General features: G+C 45.3%; 1 protein-coding gene and 4 non-coding genes across 6 annotated transcripts; all 5 read right to left on the bottom strand.

Annotated features, from left to right (window-relative positions):
• LOC115114949 (transportin-2) lies at positions 1-26,538 on the bottom strand. Of its 2 annotated transcripts, XM_065010540.1 has the most exons (25): positions 25,742-26,538; positions 23,787-23,886; positions 22,861-22,936; positions 22,365-22,514; positions 21,440-21,546; positions 20,456-20,589; positions 19,992-20,073; positions 17,168-17,290; positions 16,934-17,052; positions 16,378-16,438; positions 14,743-14,914; positions 12,245-12,397; positions 9,545-9,770; positions 7,457-7,628; positions 6,954-7,040; positions 4,978-5,085; positions 3,290-3,448; positions 2,990-3,077; positions 2,696-2,794; positions 2,101-2,136; positions 1,556-1,651; positions 1,128-1,303; positions 741-815; positions 346-485; positions 1-144 (listed from the first exon to the last, which is right to left on the bottom strand). In XM_065010540.1, the coding sequence occupies exons 2-24, from the start codon at positions 23,883-23,885 to the stop codon at positions 378-380; spliced, it is 2,706 nt and encodes a 901-aa protein (XP_064866612.1). In that variant the 5' UTR covers position 23,886; positions 25,742-26,538; the 3' UTR covers positions 1-144; positions 346-377. The 2 variants fall into 2 exon arrangements, with proteins under 2 accessions (XP_064866612.1, XP_064866613.1); XM_065010541.1 differs by lacking the exon at positions 2,101-2,136 and having other exon boundaries at positions 25,742-26,534.
• Positions 11,933-12,003, bottom strand: LOC135564998 (small nucleolar RNA SNORD41). The gene has a single exon (XR_010461325.1). It is a non-coding gene; the product is annotated as a small nucleolar RNA SNORD41 (small nucleolar RNA).
• Positions 16,580-16,650, bottom strand: LOC115120481 (small nucleolar RNA SNORD41). Its single transcript, XR_003862161.1, has one exon. It is a non-coding gene; the product is annotated as a small nucleolar RNA SNORD41 (small nucleolar RNA).
• Positions 20,682-20,752, bottom strand: LOC135564999 (small nucleolar RNA SNORD41). The gene has a single exon (XR_010461326.1). It is a non-coding gene; the product is annotated as a small nucleolar RNA SNORD41 (small nucleolar RNA).
• Positions 23,402-23,472, bottom strand: LOC115117315 (small nucleolar RNA SNORD41). The gene has a single exon (XR_003861686.1). It is a non-coding gene; the product is annotated as a small nucleolar RNA SNORD41 (small nucleolar RNA).
• Positions 26,539-27,293: the final 755 nt, after the last annotated feature.

The following is a 27,293-nucleotide window of genomic DNA, read 5'->3' as shown; positions in this document are numbered from 1 at the left end:
CTCACAGAGACACACAGGGTCGTGGGACTTGTAGTCTGAATGGACAGGAGCCAGGGCCAGTCCCTCTCCTCCTGCCCCCACGATCAGGGCAGTGCAGTAACACAGATGGATGAGTTCCCCCAGTAACCCTCCCGTAGATTAAACCTGGAGAGAGGAGAAAGTGGGAAAGGGGGAGAGAGGAGGAAGAGGAGTGAATAAGAAGAGAGAAGAGGGAATAGGAAGAGAAGGAGAAGAAACAATGTTTTTATTTATTCAGGTGAACAGAGAGAACTTGGACTAAACATAACATTAGGATTTGGGGAAGGGAAGCTGATCCTAGATCAGTTCTACCTAAAGTGTCATTACCTGACAGGCGTGTCCTGTGTCGGCGAGGGGAACTACACGCCATAGCAGGCCGACAGCCTCTCCTTCAGCAGAGGGGGGAATTGTTCTGAGAACTGCTGCCAGTTCTCCTCGCCCACCTGGTCCTTGAAGCCATGGAGGATCTACAAAAACAACAAAGCTTGTAAATCAAGGTGAGGTACATGGTCAGAGGACTTCAGCGACTGGCAAAGCTGGTTCCCTTTTGTTTTCTTAGCACCACACGTCTCAGAGTCTAAAATATCCACAAGATATGTTCAGATTTCGAATGTCTGTAGATAAAGATCATCACAGGCTGTGGAGAAAGAGGAGCACTAGGTCCACTTAGAACCCAAGTCTAGACCCTTCGTATTCTGAGGATCAAACATGTTGAGGCTTACCTTGTAGAACATGTCTCTCAGATCATCCTTAGGACTAACCCAGGAGGCCACAGCATCACAGAAGAAGATGAAGTCCTGAAGAGACACCAACGTTCATATGACAACATCCAACATTCATCCACATTCCCTTATCGCTCATTTAGCAGCCAATCATCCTTCAATGACACCAAACGCGCTAGGTTGAATACAATGTGTCTTCTCTCACCAGTTATCTGAGAGTCTAAATTACATCCACACTAGTTATTTAGATTTCGAATGTCTGTTTAGAGTTAATCATAGACAAGAGCAAAGAGGCAACACACTCAGGGAATAAAAATATAACAAGTCCCGGACCCAGTAAATACATGTTGCTGTGTGGAACAGTGTTCAGAAGCCCCTCCCCCTCACCTGAACCACTCCAGCAGGGTTGACGCCAATCATCATGCAGATTCCACGGAACGCAGAGTCTTTCTCCTCATTGTCCCTGATGTTCCTCAACGATGTGCACCAGGGTCTGATAAACTGTTGCAGCATGGGAGACACCTCCTGTGGACACACGTAGCCCAGCCTGCCGATCGTAATGGCTGTCCCAAGTGAAACACAGGAGTGATGATTTATGTGGCAATAACTACAGGGCCATAACAACAGGGTTTAGAACAATCACTTCAGTGTCAGAAGTGTTAGTCACACACTCAGACCTTAAACTTCCACATAGAATATTTCAGATTTCGAATGTCTGTTAGAGAGATCATCATAGGAGTGGACTGAAGCCTAAATAGTGGTTTTGTCTATGGGGGTGGGGGGATTAAGCATGCGTGTCTGTGTGAGTACCGTACCTGTATTCTCCAGGAGGGTCTTGGGTGTGTTAGGTCTGTTGATGATCTCCACCAGGTTGTTGAGGACCAGCCCAACATAGGGTTGCATGTCTGCTCCTACAGGCACCGAGGAAAACACCACAATCAACCAGCTGGAAATTATGGCATTGCTCGCCATACATGGGTTCAATTACTATTGGAAATCTTTCAGATATTTGGAGTATTTTCTCAAGCCTGCCTGGAGCGGCAAATGGACAGGGTTTGAACTTTAGGGACTTTTCTATTGGTTCCTTTCCAACACAATCAAGCTTAAGTATTTCAAATGATTTCAAATATAATTTGAAGCCATGTCTACAATCAATTCCCACATCAGCGCTGTCAAGTATTCACTGTCATTTAGAGTATTTATAGTGTCATTACAATCATTCCTATCAAATCACCACTACCAACATGATTTACTGATGGAGTCAATCTGGTGGTGTTGCTACAAAAATAGGGTTCCCGTGATTTCTGGACAATTTCCCAAAATGGCCGCCATCTGTAAGCAATGGTTCCCCCTAGCTCACCTGAGCAATCTCCTTCATCCTTCTTGTCAGTTCTCCCTGTAGAGGTATTATAGCACAATGTCACTACACTGTACTACTGCTGGTTGGCCTGCCATGCTTGCACACACCTGCAGGCCTCACTGTTACAGAGTCCAATGGTAGCAGGACCCATCACTCAGGCATCTTGCAGCACACTGTAGTCAAGGGAGATTGGCTCACTCGTATGACAGAGGGTCATTGAGTTCATGGGTTATAGAGCAAGGGCAGCGAATCAAATCGGACATAGTTAGCTACATGCTCCATCCAAAAGACACCAAACCCTAGCATCACACACCGTAACACACGCAGCACCATAATCATCTGTGTGTTCGTCCCTATGTTGTGACCTCAGTCACACTCAGACCTTCAACTTCCACATAGAACATTTCAGACAGTCTGTTAAGAGAGCTCATCATAGGAGTGGCTGGTTGTTGGTGGTCTGTGTGTGTTATTATGAGAGTTAGAGGGAGAGGAAAAGCAGAGATAGTGAGAGACATTTTAGAGTGGTTGTGAGGTAAAGGGTGGGTGTGTAAGAAATGAAGACTGCAGTAAGGACACACAGCAAGCAGTAACTCACCCATCTGCATGGCGATCTCGCCAATGGCCCAGGTAGCATTGTTACACACAGAGATGAACTCTGGGTTCAGGTTCAGGCCCAGGATCGGCATGAACTCGGCTAGAGGGGAGAGACAGGTTTATATACAAACGCTAAACACAACTAGTCACACAATCACCGGTATACACACAGGTTCATTAAACACACCAACATACAAATAATACATAAACTACTAGCCATTCCAACACACACCTCAGCACCAGTACCTTTTCATGACATTGACAGTGAATGTCTTCACTACTATGGTTGACTCACCAATGCAGGGTTTGACATGAGGGAAGCAGGCCTTGGTCAGGTCACCCAGCAGGGCAAAGGAGCTCTGTCTCACCTCTGGCATAGGGTCCTGGAGGAACGCACAGTTAGTCTCAGACTCAGACACATCTGGTTAAAACAACTATTTTGAACTTTTCTTGACACTCCAAAAAGCAATAAAATCAACTTCAAAAAAATTGCGAACAGCAACAAGCGATACGGCAACATATACTCCTTCAAGTTGACTAATTTCACATTTTCAAAATGGCCGCTGACAGTTGGCACTTGGGGGTCCCGGTGTACCTGCATGCACTGGAAGAGCAGGGTCATGATGTTGCTGCGGGCCACCAGCTGGTCCACACTGCCCCCCAAGCCCTCGGCCAGGCCACTCAGCAGGTCCAGGGCCACAATCATGAAGTCCTTGTCAGGAGCTTCGTACTGGTCAGGGTGCTGGTTGTACATCTGGAGAGAGAGGAGACGGACAGAGAGTCAGTGGGTTTTTGGTCACAGTTAGGATATGGAGCCAAAACGTACGATTTGTTTAATAAACTGCTGAATAAATTGTACCTTTATTTAACTAGGCAAGTCAGTTAAGAACAAATTCTTATTTTCAATGACGGCCTAGGAACAGTGGGTTATGGCTTGTAGTCACTATCGCTACAACTCCCGTACTGGTTCGGGAGAGACGAAGGTCGAAAGCCATGCATCCTCCGAAACACAACCCAACCAAGCCGCACTGCTTCTTAACACAGCCCGTATCCAAAGCGGAAGCCAGCCGCCCAAATGTGTCGGAGGAAACACCGTGCACCTGACGACCTGGTTAGCATGCACTGCGTTCGGCCCGCCACAGGAGTTGCTAGTGCGTGATCCCTACCAGCCAAACCCTCCCTAACCCGGATGACACTAGGCCAATTGTGCGTCGCCCCACGGACCTCCCGGTCGCGACAGAGCCTGGGCGTGAACCTACAGTCGCTGGTGGCACAGCTAGCACTGCCATGCTGTGTCCTAGACCACTGCATCTCCCGGGAGGCCCGGTACATGGAAATTGAACCACTAAAGTTACGTGCACGACGTCATCACAGCCTTTAATTTAAATGTTTACATTTTATTCCTTTAGCAGAGCAACTTACGGGAGCAATTAGGGTTAAGTGCCTTGCTCAAGGGCACAGACTATTCACCAAGTCGGCTCGTTGATTCAAACCAGCCACCTTTCGTTTAGTGAACCCAACACTTTTAACCACTATGCTACCTACACGCAACAAGTCAACTGGATGGAACCATCTCATGTGGGAAAACGCACATAATGTTTTTATGGCACGTGTCGAATATTTGCATGAAAATCTGGTCGCCAATTGGAAGGAAACCTACCTATAGCTGGCTTATTTTGTAACAGTTTGTTGCTATACATTAACATGGTTCTTCACTGTAGGCATGTCTGGTGATTTAATGTGTATAAACTGTACTAGAGAGCAATAGTAATGGTGTCTTTTTGTAGGCACTAACTCCACCAGGCTAGCCTAGTGGTTAGAGCGTTGGATTAGTAACCGGAAGGTTGCAAGTTCAAACCCCCGAGCTGACAAGGTACAAATGTGTCGTTCTGTGCCTGAACAGGCAGTTAACCCACTGTTCCCAGGCCCACTGTTCCCAGGCCGTCATTGAAAATACGAATTTGTTCTTAACTGACTTGCCTGGTTTAATAAAGGTAAAATAAATAAAACCATGGCTCGTTGGACAAAGCCTATGGGAAAATGAATCATTTTTGGGGGATAAAAGCCAAAAATAAGGTCTCTGGTAAACACAGGCTTAGGAGATATTATACATTTTGTTTTATGAGAATCTTCAACTAACGTCACTTTTTGTGAATTGAACTATTAATGCAATGAAAACAAGCACATAAAGGCTTCATAATTGTAATGAACCGACTGAGTTACCCGGGGTAACTCGTATCCAGTTTTTAGGATAACAAGCTGTCGTGCTCTATAGGTTCTTACCATGGCCTGAGCGAGGGTCTTCTGGACCAGGGTTACACAGCGCTGGTAGACAGGCTCACAGTAGGGCAGGAAGCCACTTTGCAGGGCCGTGGCCACCGACGACAGGCACTGGGGAGGCACAGGGAGAGACAGGGTTAGTTTGGTGGGCGGAGGACGGAAACATCAAAAATACAGCCTGCATATCAACAGGTCAAAGTAGTGTCCTGTCAGTGTGTCCTTTCCTTCATCTGCACCGATCTTAAAGGGACAGTTCACAAATTTGAAGATGTATTTTTTTTTATACCTAGGTAATAAATAAATTAAAATTCTTAAAATTCCCTTTAAGAAATAGCATTATTTTACTGTTCCTGTGATTTCATATCAACAAAAGGAATGGAGCGAGTGGATTTATAACTTCTCAGATACAGAAGTCAGTCAGTCCCCGTTTAGATCTCATGAGCTAATGACATTTTTTGCAAAATCACATCTGGACTTTAACATTTTTTAAATTTATTTTTTATAAACAAACCCAAGATCGACCAGAGCCTGTCATTTCCAATGGGAGGAAATCAATCATAGTGGGCAGAACAAGCAAGGAGGTGGGTAGCGCCAAGCACCAGCTAGTGAGATCCTATTGTCACATTCTTGTACATATTTGCATATTTTCACGAGGGAATGCCTACTCTGAAGTGAGTGTGTGCAATAAGTAAATTTGCCCTTGTACTCCTAAACACACATTTGTTTTACTTTGGCAACAGGTAAAGTCTCAAAAACACAGTCCAGTCTGTTACAGATTCTAGTTTTAGAAACAGAAAACTGTATGGAGATCAAATGTTGCGTTGATGAGAACATGTCAGACTAAATACATGTTGCTCCATCTTCTCCCACGGCCGGCCACTGGGCTTCCTCTCATCATATCTGGTACGTTGATGAGAACATAGACTAAATACATGTTGCTCCATCTTCTCCCACGGCCGGCCACTGGGCTTCCTCTCATCATATCTGGTACGTTGATGAGAACATGTCAGATTAAATACATGTTGCTCCATCTTCTCCCACGGCCGGCCACTGGGCTTCCTGGGCCACTGGGCTTCCTCTCATCATATCTGGTACGTTGATGAGAACATGTCAGATTAAATACATGTTGCTCCATAATCTCCCACGGCCGGCCACTGGGCTTCCTCTCATCATATCTGGTACGTTGATGAGAACATAGACTAAATACATGTTGCTCCATCTTCTCCCACGGCCGGCCACTGGGCTTCCTGGGCCCCTGGGCTTCCTGGACCACTGGGCTTCCTCTCATCATATCTGGTACGGAGGTGAAACGCCAAGCGGATGCTTCACACTGATACATCCGGTGAAATATCAGTCTTTGTTCTATCCAACGCTTCGATCCTTAAGATGTGTGGTACAATAAGATGTGCAGTATAATACAGACCATTGGAAGCACAACAGTCACCCGTTTCCATTGTTATGCTTTGAGTAGCTCTAAGAGCTAAAGATCATTTTAAAAATCAATAAAAAATGACCTACAACAAAAAACCAGCCTAATGCCCGATCTCCGGCACCAGTTATTTGTCAGCTGAAGAGGTTAAGGAGACCAGTCCTACCAATATGCTGCTGTGGATCAGAAAACGATCTCTAATTAGCATCATATATGTTCAGATGAGAACATGTCATCACTTCCACAGCAGCAGCTAAACACAATGTCTTTCTGCAGTCTCTAAACACACACACACACTAGCAACAGTCTACCAGCCACTTAAGGAGTTCTAGGCTTTTCCCCAACATACCAGATTGTCCTTCAGCAGAATGTCATTATTTTTTGGTCTCTGGCTCACGAGACTAGCAACAGCCCTGAAGCAATGACGGCAAATACCACAAAATCAAAACTAAGAATGATCCACCTCGTGATGCACCAAACATGGTTGTATATAATGTATATATGTATATTATAATGTATGTATATACTAATGTATATAATAATGTATAACCTCCAGAAGTGGAAAGAGATCCTTGTCCTCGTCCTTCAGCTCATTCCATTTGGCAATGAGGGGAGGCATCAGCTTCTGGATGTACTCCTGTAGGGGCAGAGAGGAGACAGTCATTATACAGTCCAGTAATATTGTGTCTCCTCACCATAAAGATGAAACCTGTGTAAACCAACCAGGGTGAGGTTGTGACGTAGTGACAACCTACATGTGACATGATTTATACACGTGTCTTCTCTCACTAAACAACCTCAGACTGTAAAATACATCCACACTGGTGATTCAGATTTCCAATGTCTGTTTAGAATTCATCATAGAGGAGAGCAGAGAGGCATAAAGATGAACCTATGAAAAGTAACCAAGGAGGTTGTGATACAGCAACAACGCACCACAACAGAGGATGTTGTACATCATAAGGCGGTAAGGAGTTGTTGGCCATGAAGCTGATCCAGCTTGCTGATGTTTCTAAGTGCTAGTTTGCTAACTAAGTGAAGATCCAGACTCACAGGCTGGTTGAGGTGGTGTCCTACGGAGTCGGCGAGCGTTCCGATGGCGTCGTAGAGGATGAGCAGGTTCTTGTGCTGGTACTTGCCGAAGGCGAACACCAGCGTGTCCAGGATGAAGCTGAGGTAGGGCACCAGCTCTGTACACGCCTCCTCCTCCAGGGTGGCAAACGCACTGAGGGACACAAAGGCCAATGGGTCAGAGTACGAGAATGGACACGTCACACACACAGACATTAATACAGTAGACACTCAATAACATCTGCTTTAACTTCTTGGTGACAGGGGGGGCAGTATTGAGTAGCTTGGATGAATAAGGTGCCCAGAGTAAACTGCCTGCTACTCTGTCCCAGATGCTTATAATATATGCATATTATTAGTAGTATTGGATAGAAAACACAGAAGTTTCTAAAACTGTTTGAATGATGTCTGAGTATAACAGAACTCATATGGAAGGTGAAAACCTGAGAAGAAAATCCAAACAGGAAGTGGAAAATCTGAGGCTTGTAGTTTTTTAGCTCAGACCCTATTGGAGATAGTGGGATATTGGTTCTGTTGCACTTCCTAAGGCGTCCACTAGATGTCAACCGTCTTTAGAAACTGGTTTGAAGCTTCTACTGTGAAGTGGGACTGAATGAGAGCTGAATGAGTCAGGTGTCTGGCAGAGAGTCACGCACTGGTCACTCGCATTCCACATGAGGTAGCTCCGTTCCATTGCTTTTCTACAGACATAGGAATCCTCCGGTTGGAACATTATTGAAGATTTATGATAAAAAAAAACATCCTAAAGATTGATTCTATACTTAGTTTGAAATGTTTCTACAACCTGTAGTATAACTTTTTGAACTTCTCGTCCGACGTTCGGCTGGACCTGAACGCGCGTTTGGATTTGTGTACTAAACGCCCTAACAAAAGAAGCTATTTGGACATAAATTATGGACATTATCGAACAAATCAAACATTTATGGTGGAACTGGGATTTCTGGGAGTGCATTCTGATGAAGATCATCAAAGGTAAGTGAATATTTATAACGCTATTTCTGACTAATGTTGACCCAATATGGCGGATATCTTTTTGGCTGCTTTGTGGGTCTGAACGCTGTACTCAGATTATTGCATGGTCAGCTTTATCCGCAAAGTTTTTTTAAAATCTGACACAGCGGTTGCATTAAGGAGACGTATATCTCTAATTCCATGTGTAACACTTGTATTTTCATCAACATTTATGATGAGTATTTCTGTAAATTGATGTGGCTCTATGCAAAATCACCGAGTGTTTTAGAACTACTGAATGTAACGCGCCAATGTAAAATCAGATGTTTTTATATAAATATGAGCTTTAGCGAACAAAACATACATGTATTGTGTAACATGAAGTCCTATGAGTGTCATCTGATGAAGAACATCAAAGGTCAGTGATTAATTTTCTCTCTATTTGTGCTTTTTGTGACTCCACTCTTTAGCTGGAAAAATGGCTGTGTTTTCCTGTGACTTGGTGGTGACCTAACAATCGTTTGTGGTGCTTTCGCTGTAAAGCCTATTTGAAATCGGACACTGTGGCTGGATTAATGAGAATTTTATCTATAAAATGGTGTAAAATACTTGTATGCTTGATGAATTTTAATTATGAGAATTTTGTTGTTTTGAATTTGGCACCCTGCACTTTCACTGGCTGTTGGCGAGGTGAGACGTTACCGTCCCACATTTCCCAGAGAGGTTAACAACCAAGCTGGCCTATACACAACCCTTTAGGAGACCAGTCCTACCAATATTCTGCTGTGGATCAGAAAACGATCTCAAATTAGCATCATATGTTCAGGTGAGAAACATGTCATCATTTCCACAGCAGAAGTCAAATGCCCAGTCATACTGCAGTCTCTGAACACACACCCCATCTTGAGCGTTTAAATTGAGCTTGCCTTGAGTGCCAGGGTCAAACTTTTGGGACTATTCCATTGGTTCCATCACAGCAGGCAAGCTCAATCAAGCACAGCTTAATTAATTGGGGGGGGGGGGGGAGGCAGGTCTGACTGTCATAGCTGAAACACATTGACAATGCCAAAAGGACACTCCCACACACACAGTACACACCTGCAGGCGGCCTCCTGCACCCTCTTGTTGCCGTCCAGTATCCTCTTGAGCAGCTCGGTCATCAGGGGTTTGAGGTGGGAGTCTGGGGGCTGGCTGACCACCCAGTGGGCGTAGCGGGACAGGGTCCAGCAGGCGATGGAGCGCACCAGGGCCTTCTTGTCACACAGGCATGCAATGAGGTGGGGGAGGAGCTCCGGGAGATAGGGCACCATGCCCTGCATACAGCCTGGAGGAGAGGAGGGGTTAGAGAGAGTGGTTTTGTCACAGACACAGGATGAGGTGGGGGGGGAGTTCTGGGAGGTAAAGCACAACAATGCATGGAATTTTACTTTACCTTATGACGCTGTTTTAATATTTGGTTTGTGATTGGGGGTGGGGGGGGATCAGTTTTGTAGGGTAGGTATGAGGTCAAAGCACATATTGGAGATAAAACCTCAATATTAAGTGATCAGTTTAACCATGACACATTGTCTTTCCCTGGTGTATTTGTGAAGAGATTCAATTGAATATTGCCACCTGTGTATCGCTTAGGCAACATTCAATTCCTCTTTTCATGTCGATAAAGTTGGATAGAATTTGAATCTAGCTAGCCTGAGGCAAATTCTTTATTGACAACACTCAATTGTTGGCCAAGTCTATTATCAACACAAAGCCACGTGAAGGACAGCCAGTCATCTGGCTTAGTGTTTATACCTTTTAATATAAAATATACTCTGATGGAATCCAATTAGTGTACATCCTATTAGTGACGTGTTAACTGGGTCAGCGCAGCGGAAAATATATGGCATTACACCTACTCTGCATTAGGACACCTCACGGTCTCCCTCACTGTCAACATCTGCTGTCTGCCGATATTAGTGTGTTACTGACTAACAGACAGGGGTCATAAAGGGCTGAAGAATGAGAGACAGTAGAGCCAAATCACAGTGGAGAGCGAGAATGTAGAGCCAAATCATAGTAGAGAGAGAAAGAGAAAGTGTAGCCAAATCACAGTGGAGAGAGACAGTAGAGCCAAATCACAGTGGATAGAGAGAAACAGTAGAGCCAAATCACAGTGGAGAGAGAGACAGAGACAGTAGAGCCAAATCACAGTGGAGAGAGAGACAGAGACAGTAGAGCCAAATCACAGTGGAGAGAGAGACAGTAGAGCCAAATCACAGTGGATAGAGAGACAGTAGAGCCAAATCACAGTGGAGAGAGACAGTAGAGCCAAATCACAGTGGAGAGAGAGACAGTAGAGCCAAATCACAGTGGAGAGAGAGACTGTAGAGCCAAATCACAGTGGAGAGAGAGACAGTAGAGCCAAATCACAGTGGAGAGAGACAGTAGAGCCAAATCACAGTGGAGAGAGAGGCAGTAGAGCCAAATCACAGTGGAGAGACAGTAGAGCCAAATCACAGTGGAGAGAGACAGTAGAGCCAAATCACAGTGGAGAGAGACAGTAGAGCCAAATCACAGTGGAGAGAGAGGCAGTAGAGCAGCCACTGACAGAAAGGACCGACAGCACCACTGCTAAGTCAATCTGAACTGATCTAACCCAACAAGGAACTAGACTGATATTAGAGACTAGCAGAGAGTCCGCAGGGACAGAGAGAGCAGTGTTCATTTCATTGACACCTATTTTTCAATGGCAAAAGACAAGACGATAACTGACTAAACAGACCCAGAAAACACTACAATTCACCAAAATTATTTTTCATTTACATTGATGAAAACGAGACTAAATACTGACTACAATCACTTTTTTTACCTGCTGCAGAGTAATGTGTTTTTCTGCCAATTGGGCTATTGGGAAGAGAATCATGTGATAGGATGTTATGCAGAACGATATGTTGGTAGGACAAGGCTATGTATGTTTGTGCACATGGAAGTCAGTGATGTGTGTTAACTATCGGTTAATGAGGCATGAAAAATGTGATGACTAAAATAGGACTACAATATAAAGACATTTAGTGGACTAAAATGGCCCACTATTTCAGTCATTTTAACAATAGCTACACTAAATCATTATTCAAATGACAAAAATGTGACTTTGTAATATTTTAGTCAAAATGACAAAGACAAGATCTAAAAAGAGTGGAAAAATGATCAGAGTAGAGAAGTCTGACTGAAGGAGACCTCTGGATCAGACAGAGTAGAGAAGTCTGACTGAAGGAGACCTCTGGATCAGACAGAGTAGAGAAGTCTGAGAAGAGACCTCTGGATCTCTGACTGAAGGAGACCTCTGGATCAGACAGAGTAGAGAAGTCTGACTGAAGGAGACCTCTGGATCAGACAGAGTAGAGAAGTCTGACTGAAGGAGACCTCTGGATCAGACAGAGTAGAGAAGTCTGACTGAAGGAGACCTCTGGATCAGACAGAGTAGAGAAGTCTGACTGAAGGAGACCTCTGGATCAGACAGTATGAATACTAACACCATCATTAACAGTCAGGAGTTACATAGAATGCATCATATCCAGAGACAGTCAACTCTCAATGGAGTGAGAGAGGAGAAAGAACCACTGTGCTGAACGTCATAGGAGAGCGAGAAGAGAGGAGAGCAACAGAGCAGAGAGTAGCATACAGAGAGAGATCTGATAGAGATGGTGTCAAGAGAAAAAGAGTCCAAAGTGTGGAGAGGGAGACACAGAAGGAGAGAGACTGCGCAAGAGATCTATGTGAAGTGTCAACGGTGTGATTGATTGATTTCCTAGTCCTTACCCTCAGCGATGGCCCCCAGCACCAGGATGCCAGACTCCTTGGTGACCCAGTCAGGGGAGAAGAGAAGGCCCTTGAGGAGGGGCAGCAGGTGAGGCAGCAGCTCGTCTCGGAACACATTGGCTAGCACATCCAGCGCTGCCGCCGAACACTTGCCTACGGGGAGATAAGAGGGACAAACCTTTAAAGGGATAGTTCACTCAAACTCTGCACCGAAGTGCTCTATGTTGAAAACTTGACAGCAGGGATTTTATTAACAGTGGACTAATGAACGAAATACTAAAGACGGTTTTAGAGTGAACAAGCCATTTAATTAATACACTTTCCACACTACTGAATCTGGGCCAAGTTGTACAGGTGTGACCAGTAACAGACTCTCCAAATAAACCAAAGGTGTTGAAGGAGACCAGTCCTACCAATATGCTGCTGTGGATCAGAAAACGATCTCTAATTAGCATCATATATGTTCAGATGAGAACATGTCATCACTTCCACAGCAGCAGCTAAACGCAAAGTCATTCTGCAGTCTCTGTAAACACACACACACACACACTAGCAACAGCCTACCAGCCACTTAAGGAGATCAAGGTTTCTCCAAAACAAGTCAGATTGTCCTTCAGCAGAATGTCATTGATGTTGGCCTCTGGTTGACGAGACTAGCAACAGCCCTGAAGCAATGACACAGCTATTTCCATAAAATAATGTCTAAGAATTATCCACCTTGTAATCTAGTTATGACACCGGTAAAAAGCTAAATCATTTGGGTAAAGGCTACGTGAAATAACACTCATATACAGAATACCACTTCCATGTTGTTTTATTTCTATAGACACCATTGTGATAACAGGGGTCTTCCACCGTTCTGGTGCATCTCTGCAATACCACTTCCATGTTGTTTTAGTTCTATAGACACCATTGTGATAACAGGGGTCTTCCACTGTTCTGGTGCATCTCTGCAATACCACTTCCATGTTGTTTTATTTCTATAGACACCATTGTGATAACAGGGGTCTTCCACTGTTCTGGTGCATCTCTGCAATACCACTTCCATGTTGTTTTATTTCTATAGACACCATTGTGATAACAGGGTCTTCCACTGTTCTGGTGCATCTCTGCAATACCACTTCCATGTTGTTTTATTTCTATAGACACCATTGTGATAACAGGGGTCTTCCACTGTTCTGGTGCATCTCTGCAATACCACTTCCATGTTGTTTTATTTCTATAGACACCATTGTGGTAACAGGGGTCTTCCACTGTTCTGGTGCATCTCTGCAATACCACTTCCATGTTTTATTTCTATAGACACCATTGTGGTAACAACAGGGGTCTTCCACCCATGTTCTCTTCCACTGGTGCATCTCTCTTCCACTGTTCTGGTGCATCTCTGCAATACCACTTCCATGTTGTTTTATTTCTATAGACACCATTGTGGTAACAGGGGTCTTCCACCGTTCTGGTGCATCTCTGCAATACCACTTCCATGTTGTTTTATTTCTATAGACACCATTGTGATAACAGGGGTCTTCCACTTCCATGTTCTGACACCATTGTGCATCTCTGCAATACCACTTCCATGTTGTTTTATTTCTATAGACACCATTGTGATAACAGGGGTCTTCCACTGTTCTGGTGCATCTCTGCAATACCACTTCCATGTTGTTTTATTTCTATAGACACCATTGTGATAACAGGGGTCTTACACTGTTCTGGTGCATCTCTGCAATACCACTTCCATGTAGTTTTATTTCTATAGACACCATTGTGGTAACAGGGGTCTTCCACTGTTCTGGTGCATCTCTGCAATACCACTTCCATGTAGTTTTATTTCTATAGACACCATTGTGATAACAGGGGTCTTCCACCGTTCTGGTGCATCTCTGCATGCCAATCGCTCCATTTCCAGACAGCAGCAGGGAGCGTCACTGATGTCATCACTACTCTGGCTGTTCAGGGTTCACACTGTCCAATCAGCACTTCCAGCTCTACTGCTAATGAGACGCTGGGGAGCAGTGCACTAACAGTGGAGAGAGCAGCCAAACAGGGAAGTAACCGAGTCAGTGCTGGCAGGATGGCGTGAGAACTTTGTCATTGTCCCACAGGAACGACTATCAAATGTATATTATGCCGTTTAGCCTGCAGCAGACAAGACTCGCGTAGAGCCTGCAGCAGACAAGACTCGCGTAGAGCCTGCAGCAGACAAGACTCGCGTAGAGCCTGCAGCAGACAAGACTCGCGTAGAGCCTGCAGCAGACAAGACTCGCGTAGAGCCTGCAGCAGACAAGACTCACGCAGAGCCTGCAGCAGACAAGACTCACGTAGAGCCTGCAGCAGACAAGACTCACGTAGAGCCTGCAGCAGACACGACTCACGTAGAGCCTGCAGCAGACACAACCCTCCTGCTCCTTTCATCTACCGTATCAATGTGTTTTCTCTAACGCATCTCCTCCCTGGCTGCGGTGGTTTCAGTAACTGTCGGCTTTAAGTCAAGTCCAACTCACGTAGGTTCCAGTCAGATAATGTATCGTCATCATCATCGTCGTCTTCATCGATGTCCTCTCCCTCCTCGCCCTCTCCTCCCTCGTGCTGCAGGGTGACGGTGCGGGACTTGTGGAAGCGGGGCTTGATGTCCTGCTCACTGTCTGGCACAGCCTCGTCCTCCTCCACATCACCCTGGAGAGAGAGAGATGCATCATTGCTGTGTGTTTTATTTTTCTGGTCCGAGGTCTGTGCTGTGAAACATGACAGCACGCATAAGAGATGGCTATACAGCACAAAAATATCTGGGATCAGGCTAATATTTAATAACTTAGGCCAAATGTGGTTTCAGTTCAGGAGGCTAAGACATTCTCACTCTAAAAAGCATGCTGAACCATGGACATATGGACACAGCTTAGTGCCAGAAACAGCCAGAAGGGTATTAATGCAGTCAAATGAGTAACTGTGACTTTATGACAGAGGACTAGGAGTCAGAGTAAGGAGTGCCTGCAGGGAAAATCCCCTGTGGGTTAGCCTGGGTGTTGTGTTGTGGAACTGGGAATGTATGGACATTTGACAGAGGACTAGGAGTCAGAGTAAGGAGTGCCTGGCAGGGGAAGTCCCCTGTGGGTTAGCCTGGGTGTTGTGTTGTGGAACTGGGAATGTGTGGACAGTTGACAGAGGGAAAAACTGTGTGACTTTATGACAGAGGACTAGGAGTCAGAGTAAGGAGTGTCTGGCAGGGGAAGTCCCCTGTGGGTTAGCCTGGGTGTTGTGTTGTGGAACTGGGAATGTTGACAGAGGACTGTTGTGGGCAACCCCTGGGGTTAGCCTGGGTGTTGTGTTGTGGAACTGGGAATGTGTGGACAGTTGACAGAGGACTAGGAGTCAGAGTAAGGAGTGCCTGGCAGGGGAAGTCCCCTGTGGGTTAGCCTGGGTGTTGTGTTGTGGAACTGGGAATGTGTGGACAGTTGACAGAGGACTAGAGGAAAAAAGTCTGTGCTAACAGTATTAAGTTGACTGGCATTAACTGGCAGAAGTCCCCTGTGGGTTAGCAACAATGTGTGGACTTGAGGTCAGAGAAGGTTGGCAATACCTCAAACTGGGAATGTGTGGACAGTTGACAGAGGACTCAGGAGTCAGAGTAAAGTGCCTGGCATCCCAGCCTGGGTGTTGTGTTGTGGAACTGGGAATGTGTGGACAGTTGACAGAGGACTAGGAGTCAGAGTAAGGAGTGCCTGGCAGGGGAAGTCCCCTGTGGGTTAGCCTGGGTGTTGTGTTGTGGAACTGGGAATGTGTGGACAGTTGACCGAGGGAAAAACTGTGCTACAGTATTAACTGGCATTAACCAGATACAACACTTAGGTCAGAGAGCACGAATACCTCAAACATCAGTCGAGTCTCAAGCATAAAGCTGCCATCACACCAAGATTACCAGTAATAAGAGAGGGGGTGGGTGGGAGGAAAGACTTCTGGGTCATGTTCATTAAGCACACAACTGAACAAATGGTCCGAAACAGGGATGTACTGTCTTTACCGGTCCTTTTCGTTTCCCCGTTGCAAAACGTTTTGCTCGTGTGCCCTAATGAACACAACCCTGGTGGGGGGAAATAGGTGTGGTGTCATCATTCACACCCAGAACTGAGAGACAGGCTCACCTTCAGCAGGATAATGTCTATCTCAGAGTACTTCATGCCGTTCACCAGGATAGGAATGAGCCTACAGGAGGAGACAAAAAAGACACCATTAGTCAAGCCGTCTTCCTACTGTTGGTCAATCAGGAACACTGCAGTTCTTGGTTTCATATAATAATGGATTGAAGTTACAGAGCATCAGATGTGGCAAGTGGGCTGCAGCTGTCTGGATCAGACAGTATGAATACAACAGGCATCACTGACCATCACAGTTAATGTGTTATGCATCATATCCAGACAGCATGGGAAGGGCAGAGGTTAAACGTCATGAGATGTCTGTACTGCAGCTAGCCAACCCTTTAACTGTTCCTCTGAACATCACACCCAATAGAACACAGTGAAGTGTGTAAACAGAATTAAACACTAGGAAGTATAGGACCTCTATGGGAATGTTACTCTTGCATGTTGTACTATTGACTAACCTCTGTTCCCCTCTACACCTCTGACCTGACCGTCCCCACTCTCTCTACATCACGTCTAGGTGATGCTGTATGTTACAGGTATGTTTAGGATTACTCACTGCACCAGGTGTCCAGAGAGCACCTCTTTACAGATGGGCTGCTCAGCCAGGGTGAGCCAGAACTCACAGGCCTCCAGAGAAACATTCTCATCCGGGTCCTGTGTGCGCTGCAGCATGTACTGGTGGGGGAGAGATAGACACAGCAGTGTCAGGGATTGGATGATGGGGTATGACATTAGTGTCAGACATGCTGATTGGTCAGTGGGAGAGTAAATAAGGAAGTGGTTGTCTCACCTGTATGATGCTGTGCATGTGAGGGATTAGCCGGTCGATACGGACCTCCAGCAGCATGACCAGAGCTCGGCACACGTTCTTCCTCACCTCAGAGTCCTCGTCTGTAGCCAGCGCAAACAGGCTCTGAGAGACGGAGACACGAAGAGAGAGAGAGACCAGAGAAGAAAATGAGACAGATGTCAGTCTTGAATCTACAGCTATCCTCAACACCATTGATCACAGTACACACCATTGTCTAGACCAGACATGGGCAAACTACGGCCCGCGGGCCACATACGGCCCGTTAGGCTTTTTAATACGGCCCGCCGAACTTGTCCAAATTATAGTAAAAACCTCCTTTTTCCCCTTTCCCTGCAATGCCCACGTTTCCCCAATAGATGGCGCACTCAAAACACATTGACCGTTGTTGGAGTGGCGCGTATTTCTCTTTATTTCACTTTAATTTTCACTTCGTTTCACGTCACCATTAAGCCCTTCTGTGAAAATGAGCGGACCAAAGAGAAGGAAAGTGGACAGCGAATGCAGTGTTTAATAAGGAGTGGACAACAAAATACTTCTTCACTGAAGTCCGATCAACGGCTGTATGTCTGATATGCCAAGAAGCTGTTGCGGTTTTCAAAGAGTACAATATCAGCCGTCACTTTGCCACGAAGCATGCAAACTATGCTAGCAAGCAGTCAACACAAGAACGGGCTACTGCTCAGAGGTTGGCAGCTAATTTACAGAGTCAACAGAACTTTTTTCACCGACAAACTGCAATTCAAGAGTCAAGTACCAAGGCAAGTTACTTGCTGGCATTCAAATTAGCAAAGGCTAGCAAGCCTTTCTCCGAAGGCGAGTTTTTGAAAGAGTGCATGGTAGAGACAGCAGGTCTCTTGTGTCCGGAGAGCAAAGCCAAGTTTGAAAAAATCAGTTTAGCACGCAGGACAGTGACTCGCCGCGTGGAACTGATTGACGAAGATATAGTCAGCGAGTTAAACAAAAAGGCGGAGTCCTTTAAGTTATATTCACTAGCACTGGATGAAAGTAACGACATAAAAGACACTGCTCAGCTCCTAATTTTTATCCGAGGGATTAACGACAGTTTTGAGATAACGGAGGAGCTTTTGAGCATGGAATCACTGAAAGGGAAAACGCGAGGAGAGGACTTATATGAACAGGTGTCTGCTGTCATCGAGAGAATGAAGCTACCTTGGAGTAAACTTGCCAATGTCACCACGGATGGATCGCCAAATTTAACTGGAAAAAACATCGGGCTGCTGAAAAGAATCCAGGATAAAGTGAAAGAAGAAAACCCTGACCAGGATGTTATTTTACTTCACTGCATCATTCATCAGGAGTCTCTGTGTAAGTCTGTATTGCAGCTTAATCACGTCGTGGATCCAGTTGTAAAACTTGTTAACTTCATACGAGCAAGGGGACTTAATCATCGTCAGTTCATTACGTTCCTGGAAGAAACTAATGCGGATCACCAGGACCTAATTTACCACTCTCGCGTCCGCTGGTTAAGTTTGGGGAAAGTGTTTCAACGAGTCTGGGAGCTCAAAGACGAGATTCGCTCATTTTTTAATTTAATGGGGAAATCCGAAGAATTCCCGAGCTGAGCGACACAAACTGGCTTTGTGACTTTGCGTTTGCTGTGGACATATTTTCACACATGAATGAGCTGAACGTGAAGCTACAGGGGAAAGATCAGTTTGCGCACGACATGTACACAAATGTGAGAGCCTTCAAATCCAAGCTGGTTTTATTCTCCAGGCAAATGTCAAACAAATCTTTCGCACATTTCCCCACACTAGCCGTGCAGAAAGAGGCCGCCCGAAATGCGAAGAAATACTGCAAATCACTGGACGATCTGCACAGAGAATTTTGCCGTCGGTTCTGTGATTTTGAAAAAATTGACAAGTCACTTCAACTGGTGTCCTGTCCCCTGTCACAAGACCCCGAATCAGCACCGCAGGAGCTGCAATTGGAACTGATCGATCTTCAGTCTGACTCCGTCTCAAAGGAGAAGTTCAAGTCTCTTAAACTGAATGACTTTTACGCTTCACTTAACGAGACCGCGTTTCCAAACCTCCGGAGGACGGCGCAGAAGATGCTGGTGTTGTTTGGCTCGACCTACGTGTGTGAGCAGACGTTTAGCGTCATGAAAATCAACAAAGCCCATCACAGATCCAAGTTAACTGACCAACACCTCAGATCTGTCCTGAGAATTGCCACAACAAAACTAACTCCAGACTTTGATGCACTGGCAAAAAAGGGAGACCAACAACACTGTTCCCACTGAAATGGTGAGTTTTTCTGCTGTGTTATGAAAAAATGCATATGGAAAGTTTAATAAATTTAAATTTATTAAATTTTTTAATTTAAATTTATCAAATTTATTAACTGATAAGGGCTATTTTTCACATTTGAAAGACAGTTAATAAATTGGGTTGTAGTGTTCTTACTGTGCTATGAGGTTTGCACACACTACATTTAATGCTTTAGTATATCCGGCCCAAACACTCCCTCCAAATGCTCCTGGCCCGGCCCCTCTGTCAAATTTTAGAACCCATTGTGGCCCGCGAGTCAAAAAGTTTGCCCACCACTGGTCTAGACGATGGACATGTAAGAGGCTGTAGAGTCTGGATTAGACCGTATGAATACAACAAGCATCAATAACCATCACTGTCAAGGTGTTCTGCAACATAGCCAGATGAGCAGATCAGTGTTCTTCAACGTCACCACCATAGAAGTAGAACTACTAGAATGTGAATAGCCCATCTGACCACGGTGATTATATTTCTATGGTCAACAGTGTTGTGCGTTGCCTGATGCTCACCTCGATGAAGGTGTCGATGTTGTCCATCAGGGCCTGGGCTCTGCCGATGATGAACTGGTTCACACAGGCGATGGCATGAGATCTACAGGCAGAGAGAATAGCACCATGAGTAACAGAGTTTTACAAAGGGAGCAAATTAATGTCTTTGAAAACAGTGGGATAGTAGGTGGAAACGTTTTGAAAATGACAAAAGTTCCACGCAACGACCTAAGCTGGTCCAATAAGAACACAGATGTGTAATCCGGTGCAAAACGTTTTGCTATGGTGTGCTATGCTCTACTGGACACAACAGTGAGAACAGAGAAACAGCCAGTGGCGTCTGGTTGTAGCCTGTTTCCAGATCGGTTTGTGCCGTCTTGCCAACACCTAGTCACTGGCATAACAATGAACATAGGTGTTGGCAAGACGGCACAAAGTGATCTGGGACCAGGATAGTCTGGAGGTACAGGGGACCTGGGACTGGCCTGATCTTAGGGCTGCAGTGCTTGAAGAACTGCAGGAACTTGGGGATCATGATGTTGAGCGGGCGGTTGAGTGCGTCGCTCTCCAACAGCTCCGACGAGTCCTCGCAGATCTTCTGCAGGGCTCCAAACGAGCCCTGATCAAGAGAACACACGCAGACAGACCGAGTCAAACTCAGAGCAACAGAGGGAAATGAAGTAGGATGATTGAAGGCAATAGGCTACAGGTCTGGATCAGACAGTATGAATACAACAAGCATCACTGGCAATCACTGTCAAGGTGTTCTGCATCATATCCAGATGGCATGGAATGTGGAGAGAACGCTACTGAAACATTTAGAGGTAGAGAGCGGTAAAGGAGAAGGGATATGAAGATGGAAGGAAGAAAAAAGGGACAGGGGAGTTAAGGGGAAAGAGTGTGACAGGGAACGAGGGGAAAGAGTGTGACAGGGAACGAGGGGAAAGAGTGTGACAGGGAACGAGGGGAAAGAGTGTGACAGGGAACGAGGGGAAAGAGTGTGACAGGGAACGAGGGGAAAGAGTGTGACAGGGAACGAGGGGAAAGAGTGTGACAGGGAATGAGGGGGGGAAAGGGGAAAGAGTGTGACAGGGAATGGGGGAAAGAGTGTGACAGGGGGGGAAAGAGTGTGACAATGAGGGAAAAGAGTGTGACAGGGAATGAGGGGAAAGAGTGTGACAGGGAATGAGGGGAAAGAGTGTGACAGGGAACGAGGGGAAAGAGTGTGACAGGGAATGAGGGGAAAGAGTGTGACAGGGAATGAGGGGAAAGAGTGTGACAGGGAATGAGGGGAAAGAGTGTGACAGGGAATGAGGGGAAAAGAGTGTGACAGGGAATGAGGGGAAAAGAGAAAAGCCAGGGAGGACAAAAAAAATGAAAGAAAAATGAAGGGTGACAGACGAAGGAGGAAGAGAAAGGGGGAGAGGCTAGAAAATGATGTGAGTGTGTGGTAGGTAGGTAGCTCTGACCTCACAGGTGTTGTAGTCCTCAGAGTTGAGCAGGTTACACAGCTGGGGCAGCAGCTCTGGCCAGGTCTGCAGCTCCCCTTTAGAAGTGATCGTGGTGATCAGGATACCTGCGAGAGAGGGATGAAGAGAGAGGTTAGGAACCAACAATCATAGGGTGGTCTGGTCTTAATCAAATCAAATTTATTTATATAGCCCTTCATACATCAGCTGATATCTCAAAGTGCTGTACAGAAACCCAGCCTAAAACCCCAAACAGCAAGCAATGCAGGTGTAGAATACTCTCTTGGAAGGGACACTGCCATTCTCACTGGGCACGTTCATTTTGCATTGCCCAGTGACTAGGGTGGGCGGAGTTCACACATTTTAGACCATTCCATCGGTCCTTACGTGAAATCTCCGCCCATCCAGGACACCAGACAAAGCAAAACGTTTGAGCCCACAGATCTGGAAGAAGTGGACAGGTGAACGTAAACCCTGCTGAAGGCTTCCACCTATGCCGTCTTGTCAGACCAGATGTAGGGAAACAGGGATGTACAAGAGATTTAAGGAATCCAGAGACCTCTGGATCTGACAGAGAAATGCTAACACCATCATTAACAGTCAGGAGTTATAAAGAATGCATCATATCCAGAGGGCAGGATAGGGGGGTGAGACAAATTTATTTTTGGGGAGATGAGGTGAAGATACAGTTGAAGTCAAAAGTTTACATAGACCTTAGCCAAATACATTTAAACCCAGTTTTTCACAATTCCTGACATTGAATTCCAACTTCAACTGTAGCTACTAAAGGGAGAGACAGCGAGAAAAATGTGCCACATTAAAGCCACAGGACAGCAGTTACCTGAGACAATGACACAGATGTAACGCATGTCAAGACCCCACCCCAACTCACCCACCCACCCAGAGCTCACACACACTGACTCACCGATAGTGGCGCGGATGAGGGGCGACGGGTCGCCTATGTTGTTGAGGCATTCCTGCTTGATGAAGTCAGCCACGGCCGGGGGGAAGTTCTGGTAGTGGGCCTTCACATTGTTCTTCAGGATCAGACCACTCAGAGAACGAGTGGGTTCATCTGGAGAAGGAGAGCAGGAGAGGATGAGGTGCGGGGAGGAAAGGATGAGGTTGGGGGGAGAAGGAAGGAATGATGAGGTCATGGGGTAGAGGAAGAAAAAAAGAATGTCAGAGATGCAGACGAAGGCCACAGCAACTTGCATTCAGAATGACACACAGCAGACTAGAGAACCACTAATAACAAGGCTAGCAGACAATGACGGCATGCTGACCAAAGAATGGAAACAGACAAAGAAACCCAAAAGGACTTTTTGAGCTCAGAAGTAATGTGTGTGCCCTAATGAACACGACTCAGGCTACCAGATGCTCAACTAGAACATATAAACTCAGACAGACAGGGCTCTCACCTTCAGTTTTCAGTCTTGTGAGCACAAAGATTAGATAGTTGTTGAAGTCAGGGAACTGGTTGAGCTGTTCAAGTTTCTGACAGAGCGGTTAAGGGAAATATGACATCACAGACATCTCACATGATGCTCAACTCAAATAAATAACTAGGGAGTAGACTTTCACTGCAGCACTAATCTACGGGTGACATTTAGACAGAGGAAAAATAACACTTGTTGAAATACTAAGTGAGGCGCTTATTTCATAAGTTAGGAATGCGACAGAGTTTGGAATGCAACGGATCTGTGATTTCGTCACATACCGGCTAAGTTTAATTCTAAAGCTACAGAAATGGTTTCCATAGGTTGTACCATATGAACGGTTTTGAAATAACTGCTGTTATAAGTAGCGTTACCCATGGTTCCTAATGATGACAAGGGTTTAAGTAAGTAATAAATTGGCCAGTGGGAGTTATGGATTGGAGGGTTAAGATTATATGCGATCCTAACAGAGGCTAAATCTATAGGACCAGACAGAGTAGAGAAGTCTGACTGTAGGAGACCTCTGGATCAGACAGTATGAATACTAACACCATCATTAACAGTCAGGAGTTACATAGAATGCATCATATCCAGAGGGGAGGACAGTCCATGTGACTGTCTTATAACACCATCTCCACTTTAATACATTGTCAATACAGGCCCCATAGACAGATCAACGCAAACTGAACTAGATGCAATAACCATAGAATAATATGCCATTTAGCAAGCGCTTTTATCCTAAGCGACTTACAGTATTGTGTGCATATATTTTACGTATGGGTGGTCCCAGGAATCTAACCAACTATACTGGTGTTGCAAGCGCAATGCACTACCAACTGAGGACCACAGAAGTACCACTGCCATTCCACTAACCCCACCCTCCGGTCAGTGTCTGTACATGAGGATACTTGTTGCACTGCTCTCTGTGTGGCCGTGTTGGGGGACTGGGAGTCCTTGAGGAGCTGGAGGACCTGCTGGAGTCCCTGTTCGTCCGGCTGCCACTCCATCCTGCATGGGGAGCACACACACAAAGTTACAGATATTGGAATTGTGTCCCCAGTTACTGATAAAAGATACTACACAAGAAAAAGTAGAGATAGAGTTCTACTAGAAGAGAGTCAGTCTGCAGGGACAGAGAGAGTATAGGAATATGACTGTATGAGAGACCTCTGGAGCAGACAGCATGAATACTAACACCATCATTAAGTTATGCATTTTAAGTGTGCATCATATCCTGTGGGTCAAGTGGTCTCAGAATTCTACAGTAAACTTAGTGTAATTAGCATTGCCAAAATGAGACAGGGTTGCATCATACATGGCACCCTATTACTTACTGGTACATTACTTTTGACCATGGTCCATACAGGTCTGACCAACATGGTGCACCATGGGGAATAAGGTGCAATTAGGGAAGTAACCATGGGCTGACTGACCTTTCTATAGTTTAAATAATGTATGAGGGTTTATAAACAGATGCTTCTTGTGGTGTGGCACAGATTGGCACTGAGATATATGACAAAACAAATCAATAGATTTATATGTAAATCTAAAAAACAGGCTACAAAATCGACATGCTCTTGCAGCCAGATTCCCAAATTGAACATTGAGGAATTCTATGATTAAAATATCGACTGCCAGACTAAACGCCATGTGCTCACTAATGATTTGGAATTCAGTGGCATTATGCGATTGAAGGTGAGCCATGCACATGGCCAGAGCAGGGCAACAAAAAAAGCGCCATTTGCACTCGTTGCCAGGAGCATGAGCTTGCTTCTACCCGGAAACGGGTCTATAAGGCTGTGCAAACAGAGCACAAAATGTGTGGGAGCTGGAGTTTAAATTTGGAATCAGATTGTGGCAAATAAAACGAGGCGATGCTCTACTTTAGACAAGGAGTAAAATATCTCCGTGACCCAGCTTAACCGGCCTAATCCTGCCCCACCCCCCACGACACCCGGTTCCCTTATGCCGGTGTGCTGCAATATAGTTAGTGATCCTTGGACTTGGGCGACTTGAAACAATTGCCGCCCTACAACTTTCTTTGGACACAACACAACGCTAACAAGCGGATATTAAACACCAAAAACGATCTGATAGTGGGAAGTTTAACAAACTGGACAACCATCCGACTAACGTTGGCTCTATGGTTATATTATTTCCGACGTTCTAACTATAACTAGTCACGAAAAAAAACAAAGTACTGGCCATTCGGTAGCTATTCGGATCAACGCCACTGAATTTAACCCTTCTCACCACGGCAGTCCCCGGCTTCAGCCACACAAATGCAGTAAAAAAGGCCAAGTATGCGGCCTCGACACTACCAAGGAGTACAAAGATGGGTTAGTTAGCTAACGCTATAAAACTAAGGCAGTCGATATATTATTCGATTTAACATGGCAGAGAATTAACACCGACTGAGAAGTAATCTAAACAAAGTTACTAGCTCCTAAGTTTGGCTAGCTACTCTACTGCTAAACATGGCTACAAACGTTAACCAAACGAAATAGTAACATATCTTTCCAAATTTGGCCAGTGGGCTACTTTGATTTTGTTAGTAGCCAACTTCACAAGAATCCATAGCTAAATCCCATCGAGTATCGACAAACGGTAAATTCGTTGATGTTGCGATTTCTTGCTAGTGTGGCCCAATGCATTCATGTGCTCTCGCTAGCTAATAAGCTAACGTTAGCTAGCTCACTAGCCGAAATTGTCAGTTTGTTAGCTAGCTAATGCTAACTAAGCGATTTCGACTCCCAACGCTTCACGTTACCTGCTTGCTAATGTGACCAATTATTCAGATATCAATCATATTTCGTCTTATTTTATTTAATATACTTAGATAAACACATTACATGCTACGTACAATGTTGATTTGTAGACTGAAGTTTCTCGACGGGGAAGCTTCTTTCTCGTGCTCGTCCTCTCTTGTACTACAGGTTTGAAATGAACACGCCGATTCTGTAGGACCCACTGACCCTTTCCGGTTTCCGTTCATTTTCTTCTTCTTTGGTGGGGTTTAACGGCGGTTGGCATCCGATATGTTGCATTACCGCAACCAACTGAACCGGAGAATAAAGTCATTATACTTTGTGATATAACAAATACAAATTATCCCGCTAATTTTTAATCCTACTCATAAAAAGAAACACCATCCCATTCCGTTAATTTAACCTGATCTAATCAACACCAGGCCAACGGCCTGGGAGGACAGGACACTACCATTCAACACCCCTTTAACTCTTCTGCAGTAAAATATTGTAATCCCAAATACTTCTCCATAACTGCAACAGCAACAACTTGTTTCTGTGACTTTACGTTCCATACCCAGGTGGTGAGGGTAGGTAACAACATCTCCACCCCGCTGATCCTCAACACTGGGGCCCCACAAGGGTGCGTTCTGAGCCCTCTCCTGTACTCCCTGTTCACCCACGACTGCGTGGCCATGCACGCCTCCAACTCAATCATCAAGTTTGCGGACGACACTACAGTGGTAGGCTTGATTACCAACAACGACGAGACGGCCTACAGGGAGGAGATGAGGGCCATCGGAGTGTGGTGTCAGGAAAATAACCTCACACTCAACGTCAACAAAACTAAGGAGATGATTGTGGACTTCAGGAAACAGCAGATGGAGCACCCCCCTATCCACATCAATGGGACAGTAGTGGTGAGGGTAGTACGTTTAAGTTCCTCGGCGTACACATCACAGACAAACTGAATTGGTCCACCCACACAGACAGCATCGTGAAGAAGGCGCAGCAGCGCCTCTTCAACCTCAGGAGGCTGAAGAAATTCGGCTTGTCACCAAAAGCACTCACAAACTTCTACAGATGCACAATCGAGAGCATCCTGTCGGGAGGGTAGTGCCCTCCAGGACACCTACAACACCCGATGTCACAGGAAGGCCATAAAGATCATCAAGGACAACAACCATCCGAGCCACTGCCTGTTCACCCCGCTATCATCCAGAAGGCGAGGTCAGTACAGGTGCATCAAAGCAGGGACCGAGAGACTGAAAAACAGCTTCTATCTCAAGGCCATCAGACTGTTAAACAGCCACCGCTAACATTGAGTGGCTGCTGCCAACACACTGACTCAACTCTGGCCACTTTAATAATGGGAATTGATGGAAAATGATGGAAAATATATCACAAGCCACTTTAAACAATGCTACTTAATATAATGTGTACATACCCTACATTATTTATCTCATATGTATATGTATATACTGTACTCTATATCATCTACTGCATCTTTATGTAATACATGTATCACTAGCCACTTTAAACTATGCCACTTTGTTTACATACCCTACATTACTCATCTCATATGTATATACTGTACTCGATACCATCTACTGCATCTTGCCTATGCCGTTCTGTACCATCACTCATTCATATCTTTATGTACATATT

Source organism: Oncorhynchus nerka, linkage group LG26 (assembly GCF_034236695.1).
Source record: "Oncorhynchus nerka isolate Pitt River linkage group LG26, Oner_Uvic_2.0, whole genome shotgun sequence".
Taxonomy (NCBI): Eukaryota; Metazoa; Chordata; class Actinopteri; order Salmoniformes; family Salmonidae; genus Oncorhynchus; species Oncorhynchus nerka.
This window is presented reverse-complemented; position numbering and strand designations above follow the sequence as displayed.